The following is a 7,112-nucleotide window of genomic DNA, read 5'->3' on the forward strand; positions in this document are numbered from 1 at the left end:
TGCACTAATGGTCTGTTACATAAAACTATGCTCATTTGCACACTTGCTCTTCTTTTTTTTTTGCATTGCTGCTCACCATTGCTTTACATTGTATATACCCACCTGATTTCTGTTCATAGTAACAGCAATATATTATAATATGTTCATAGTACATATCCTCCTGTATATTTTGGTTTATAGTAATAACAATATATTTTGTTTATAGCACATACCCTTCTGTAAATTTTAGTTTATAATAGTGTAATAGACATCTGTATATTATATTCATAGCACATATATATTCATTTGTATATTATATTCATAAAACATATATATATTCATTTGTATATTATATTCATAGAACATACATATCTGTAAATTACTGTTTATAGTAATAGCCATATATTTTGTTACAACACATATCCTTGTGTAAATCTGTATATTATGTTCATAGTGCGGATAAGCGGTAGAAGATGGATGGATGGATGTTCATAGTACAAACACATCTGTAAATCATTTCCATATTACCACTTTATTTAACTTACCTAAGTCTTGTAAATCTGTATATCCTGCACTTGCTACTATTGCACTCTGGTTAGACCTAAACTGCATTTCGTTGCCTTGTACTTGTACATGTGTAATGACAATAAAGTTGAATCTAATCTAATCTAATCTAATCTAATCTAATTTTGGAAGAAGTGTTCAGAATATTCTAACCATTAAATTTTCAATTCCAATTTAATAGTAACTTAGTGACTCAGTAGGAAAAAAAGAGTGTACGAATTAATGTACAAGTCCAAACATCATTTACGATGTGTTCTGCTGTGTTGAACTTATCATTAAACTCCGTGAGTAATTAATACTGAGAATTTGTATACTATATCTTATATCATTTAAGTGACTTTAAAGGGGGAAGTGTATATTGCTAAACTGAGAAGTATAGTTCGTAGGCTTTGCCACACTTACTAAAATAAATTCAATTTACTTCCTTACTCAGTAATAGATAAAGTAAAATTTAGCAAAGTGGCTTCCTGAGCTTTTGGAGTAAATCCTATTTCCAATTTTCTTCAGTTTCCTGAGCATAACTTCCTGTAGCTAATTTAATTAACTAGGTTTTGATTCACATTCTAGCTAATGATATATATTAGTTATTTCCAGGATATTTGACTTCAGATTCATTCATTAGCAGATTGTGTGGTTTTAAACAAACTTACAGCAGTTGAATGCCATGTAGTCACTTCAATCTGAAAATGATCTTGTAACAAGTTTAGTAATAAAAGTCAAGGTTCAAAACATGTCAGAACTTAATTTCTTCCAGAGTAACATTTCTAATCAACTAATAGTAAAAAGCAAGTCTTGGTTAAACCAAATATATTTCTCTGATTTGACGAATAACTAAACCGGGATATAGTGATACCAGAAGGAATTAAATAATACCTTTCCGGTCAACGCTAACATGAGTATTAACTCGACATGATGGATATTCAGACATGATTTCTAATTTTAGAGTCTCGGCATGTTCTTAATACTTTTTGTGAATGTTTGCTCTGGCATTCTGCAGCCTCTGACATTTATGATTCAGTTTTTCAAGGCTACACATGACACTAGTAAACATACTGACTCACCAGTCATGTCATATTAACACTATTCATCTATCTCAAGATATCAATCCATTATAGAATGGGTCAGCTACAGCTATGAGAAATAGAGGATAAGGATCAAGAAGATAAAATTGATTTTATTTATTCAGTTATCATGAAGATTTTTTTTCAAGGACATGCTAGATCTGGAGGCTATACCGGGAACACTAACTGCAATATAGGGAAACACCCTGGATGGGATAACAGTCTATTACAGGGCACCACACACATACTTTCACACATACACACATGCATGCATGCATATTCACACATAGCAGCAATTTTAACATCACGTTCAACCTATTAACATGGTTTCTGGGAGGAGGGAGGAAAACTTAGTGAGAGCAAACCCACATAGACACTGGGAAATCATTTAATTTTTTTTATTTGTGCATTTAGCAGCTAACTATTTATCTCATATATACAGTTGTTGAGTCATTTATACAACAGTTAAGGCTTAAAGGCCATACAGTGTCAGCTTGGCAATTCTGGGATTTGAACTCAAGACCTTTTAATCAGTACTCCAACATCTTAATTAACAAATGAATAAGAGAACATAAGAAACTCCACACAGACAGTAATCTGAGCATAGGCTTTAACATGTAACTCTCTCAGTTGGTGTGTTGACGATGGCTATAGAGAGTTCTGCCTCATACACTGGTATAAAATCTCACATAGGTTTTCATCTGCATTGAAAACTGGTGAGTCATTTTCACAGACATCAAATACTCGGTGAACCTCATGCCTTGTGCTGGTGAGGGCACGGCCAGCAAGACACAAACCAATTCTAACAGGATAGATATGTTTCATCATAGGTTATAATAAAGGTATAATTAGTCTGGATAACTTTGTATTGAATTGCATGTATTTTTTCTCTGAGGGGAACAAAACAACATCAGCTATTTTTTCCATTACCTTTGTGTATATTTTGTGTGTGTGTGTATGTGTGTGTGTGTATTTCCTTCTAGAATTTTTTTATTCATCTCAAGTGGCAAAAATTGATCCATTACACTTCCATTGAAACTTACAGCTAACTAAAGTCTCAGATTTGCTTAATGATGTATATAATTCACTGGTTTATGATCAATGATATAGCCATTTGTCAACTCATGAGGCATTTGCCAGCCAAAATAATGTACTAAAAGCCAGTGGGTTGTAACCAAATTCACTAACAATACACACAGCCCATATTTGAATGGCTCTTCAAAGTTTTATTATCATTGAATGGCAAAAATAAAGATTCTCCAATACCCCAGTCCCTCCCAGCCCCTTAAATTCCCTTTTCTTGAGAACCAAAAGAGAAGCAACAGCAATAGATTCTTATAAAATTATTCTGATTTACAAAATTCATTGAGATCAGACCATATTACATAATCGCTCATTGCTCCAACCTAATGCAATACTGCTGGGATCTAGTTGATGCTCCACTTGTGGTCTTCGGGTCCAAATGCTTGTTCTCTGATTGTAAGATTCCAGTCCATGATTCTTTCAATCCATTTATTAATGAAATTACAGAGAATGTAGATGTCTGTTTTTGGGCCAGAACTCACTACACATACACCTTCAAGGTCACCATCTCTTAAAGTGTACTTATTATATACAATGTAAACCTTTACTTTATAAGTAACCACATTTCACATATTTTTTAATGTTGAGAAACATAAGTTCAAAATAAAATGCTGCTATCCTTTACTAGACTTTGTATATGGAATGTCTATTACAGTCACTGATAAGCATGTTTTCTTATCAAGTGGTCTTCAGAGTGGCTGAAACGAGAGGGGAAAGAAGGAAAAACAAAGAAAAGGAAAGAGAAATGTGAGAAAGAATCAAGCATTCATAATCAAATGTATGTGATGATTACACAAATGTGCTAATACAAAGAAAAACAACAGCAAGGAAACAGACAGTGATAAAGATAGAGAGACAAAGAGAATTGGAGCATAACTGATAACTGTCAAAAGAGCAGAAAAACACACAAACACATGATTCTTCAGAGATTATCTGAATCATTCTTATTTATACATCATTCTTATTTTCCAAAGGCACACTCATGCAGTCATACATATCATACATATCAACAAGGGTTAAACTAGAGGAAAGTGAGCAAGGAGCTTGAATTTCTCCATTTTTTTGTTTTCTCTGACCAACAAGTAAAACTGAGTTTTGGTAGCTAACATAAATTAATGTAACCCTCCCAATTTAACCCTTACGTACTGGCCAGTCTTACCATTTGTCTGTGACTTACCAGTGGTATATGATTAAGAAGCTCATCTACAGTTATATCGTCATAGCTCTCCCGGTAGGAGGTTTCTCCTCCAGTGGAATCCTCTTGCTCACCGGCAGGATCTTCTAGGCTGAAGGTGCATATGATATGGTGAAGGTGCAATACATAAAACCATCTAACTTAACAATAATGCTATAGACATACAGGCTGAAACATCTTATGAGCTTGAACATATGGAAACCTACCTACGCTTTCCTGTTAAGACAGAGTTCAGGTATTTTTTTACGGCCATTTGCTTGCGGAAACGGCTGTAGTTATCTGTGAATATTGCATCAGAGTGACGCTTAACTGGCATCTGTCCTTCCACCAGATCATCACTGAAATTAAATGAGACACTGAGTTGGATTAAGTATACATATGCATGTACTAAATTGAGTTTAAATAAAAAACTACACCGTTTTTATTTTGCTGCACAGGTTACAATGAGTAGTTTTGCCTGAAATGATCCTTAACCTAATCACATGCTCCTTTTCCTTTCAAATACACACTGTCTAAAATGTTAGAAACTATCTATCTGAATACTTAAGCAATGTTAAATAAGCGGTGCATTCGAATATTTCTGACAGCAAACAAGTCCACGCTCTCTTAATATCTCTTTATTTAATGAGTTTATCCTCTTTTGAACAGATACCTGTTGGTTTTATCACTTTTTATAGTTATCACTTCAAATAACTATATCATTTCCCAACCTGGATAATCCCCTATTAACAATTAAAAAATTAGGATCACTATTAAATTACATAAAATAATATGTTAGGTATTTTTTTTTATTCCAAAAGGGCTTCTGGAACTTTCCACTGACAGAAAACATTAGGCCTGGTTTGACAATGAAGTTCATATTAAGCCCATCCCATTCATTTCAAATGACTGTATAACTATAAGAACTCAATAACAAATATAATAAACTTTTAGACTGTTAGGTTACAATGACTGTAATGACCAACCCAACCCCTTAAATTCCCATTTTTTTAGCAGCAACAGAGAGGCAAGAGCAATGCTTATCTGATCTGATTAACAAAATCTATTGAGATCAGACCATATTACATAATAATACAAGTCTTGTACTGTGCTAGTCCATGACATCTTTCAATGCATTTAAATAATTAACTAATTGTCTGTTTCTCACACTGAAGTTCAAATATTTCTACTTAGTCTACTTATCATATACAGTACAATATATGTTACTGACTGCACAGTTTGGCAGCAGCTTAATGTTTAATAACATACTTTGAAGAAGAAGAAGATGAGAAAAAAGACTAAATAAAGACACAATGTTGTATTTCAGCACTAATTATCCCAATATAATAAGCGTACATGAGAGTACAGGACAGGAGAAGGCTGATATCAATCCACAGGACTGAAGCATTTTGCCTATGGTTAAGCAGCCTACTATTCTGCTCTTGGGAAGCGTATTTGAATGTTGGACTTAGTGAGTATACCTGACACGTTTGCCAATCAAAGATTCCAGGTAGCGTCTGGCTGACAGTTGGCCCAGCAGTTTGCTGTAGCCGCTGGTAAACAGACCGTCTGCGTGTCGACTGGCTCTGCAAATAAGAGGGAACCTTGTTAAGAAAATCAATTTTCAGAAGACTATCAACAGTGTTGAGACCTCTGAATATAATAATAATAATAATAATAATAATAATAATAATAATAATAATAATTCTTCTTCTTCTTCTTCTTCTTCTTCTTCTTCTTATTGTTGTTGTTAATTATTATTATGATTATTATTATTGTTGTTATTATTATTATTAATTATTATTATTATTATTATTATTATTATTATTATTATTATTATTATTATTATTATTATTATTATTATTATAGACTATGTGTTATGGGATTATACAGCAACACTAGTTAAGCTAGTACCTTCGCTTTGTACCTGTGTAAAAATGTATTTTAGATGCAAAAAACTCTCATTCAAAGGCTAAATAGATAAACACATCACATCATTATAATCCTATCCTAAACCATTGATGTGTTAAGTATATCGAATAGAGCAGGTTATACATAGGAAAGAGACGCTGGAGACGGATTTACAACGTGATTAGTTCCCCAGCCGCGCATTTAGACAGTCAAATTGCTCATTTTAACATAATATTTGTAGCCCAAAATTTACATAAGCTCATAGTTATTAGTTATCGGTTACCAATTACGCACAACGCATTATATATTGCGAGACTGTGCCATGAAGGACCGTGCAGATTCCCGTTATGCAAAAAAGGAATGTTCAAGAATGGCATAGACAAAAAAAAACCCTAAAAAGTTATATGAAAATGCACTAAGACCTCATTGTTTAGTTGTTGCTCTCTTACCGTGTAGAAGCGAGCGGCAAACTGAGGGTCCGCGTGTAAAAGACACTGCAGATCACTACGAGGAACAGCAGCTGAGAGGCACTCCTATGTAACATCGCCTTAAACCTGCACAAAAGCAGCATATATTTTTTCTTTCCCTCCAGCAGTTGGATAATCCCTGGGTCTGTCAGATGCATGCGTAACATGCAGAATTACGCGAAATTTTCTATACATGGAATCTCGAGAAAAGTTTTTAAAGCGCCAAATATATTACTAAACCTTTGGCTATAAATACTTGATATAGGTTACAGTAAGATTTAAAAAAATGCATTAATGCATTAGTAGAAACACAATTTATGTCAGACTGCATTTAGAAGGAAGGTCATTTTTAAAGATTGGAAAAAAGAAAAAATTTTGAACAAAGTATTATGCATGGCAACTAATAACTTAGTTGCAGTAAGCATTTAAAGATGTAAAAAATGCTCTAAATGAAAAGCTATAATTAGGCATAATGCATATGAGCAAGAAAGAAAGTCCTTACATGTGCTCAGGTTGTTGTGGATGAGCGTGTGGCCCCTCTTGGAGCGCTGACCGTGGTGCTGAAACAGGTGATTTCTAATCTCAAAGAAGTTAGCAGTAAAAGACTCCTGGCGTCTTTCCCTCCGCGACTGGTGTCTCTTTGAATAGCCTCACCCACCTCGCCACGTTTTATATGCCTGAAATGTTTTTCATGAAATGAGAAACACAATTAAATCAGATCTGGGCTGCTACGTCAGCAGAGAAGTCCCACTAGACTGATGTGCTGGTTACTGGATCGGTTCTGAAATTAAGGCACAGAATGACGTTTTTTAAATGCCATGATTAGTATGATTCATTATAATGTGGTGTGCACGTGACATCTCGGCTTAGTAA

At 34.1% G+C, this 7,112-nt stretch overlaps 1 protein-coding gene across 1 annotated transcript; it reads right to left on the reverse strand.

The window, feature by feature from the left end:
• Positions 1 to 1,986: 1,986 nt before the first annotated feature.
• Positions 1,987 to 6,894, reverse strand: vip (vasoactive intestinal peptide). The gene is made up of 6 exons (XM_060871342.1): positions 6,742 to 6,894; positions 6,222 to 6,326; positions 5,343 to 5,447; positions 4,089 to 4,220; positions 3,865 to 3,973; positions 1,987 to 3,385 (listed from the first exon to the last, which is right to left on the reverse strand). Coding segments are annotated over exons 1-6 (462 nt in total). The 5' UTR covers positions 6,744 to 6,894; the 3' UTR covers positions 1,987 to 3,376.
• Between the last annotated feature and the right edge of the window lie 218 nt (positions 6,895 to 7,112).

Source organism: Tachysurus vachellii, chromosome 6, assembly GCF_030014155.1.
Source record: "Tachysurus vachellii isolate PV-2020 chromosome 6, HZAU_Pvac_v1, whole genome shotgun sequence".
In the NCBI taxonomy this organism is placed as follows: Eukaryota; Metazoa; Chordata; class Actinopteri; order Siluriformes; family Bagridae; genus Tachysurus; species Tachysurus vachellii.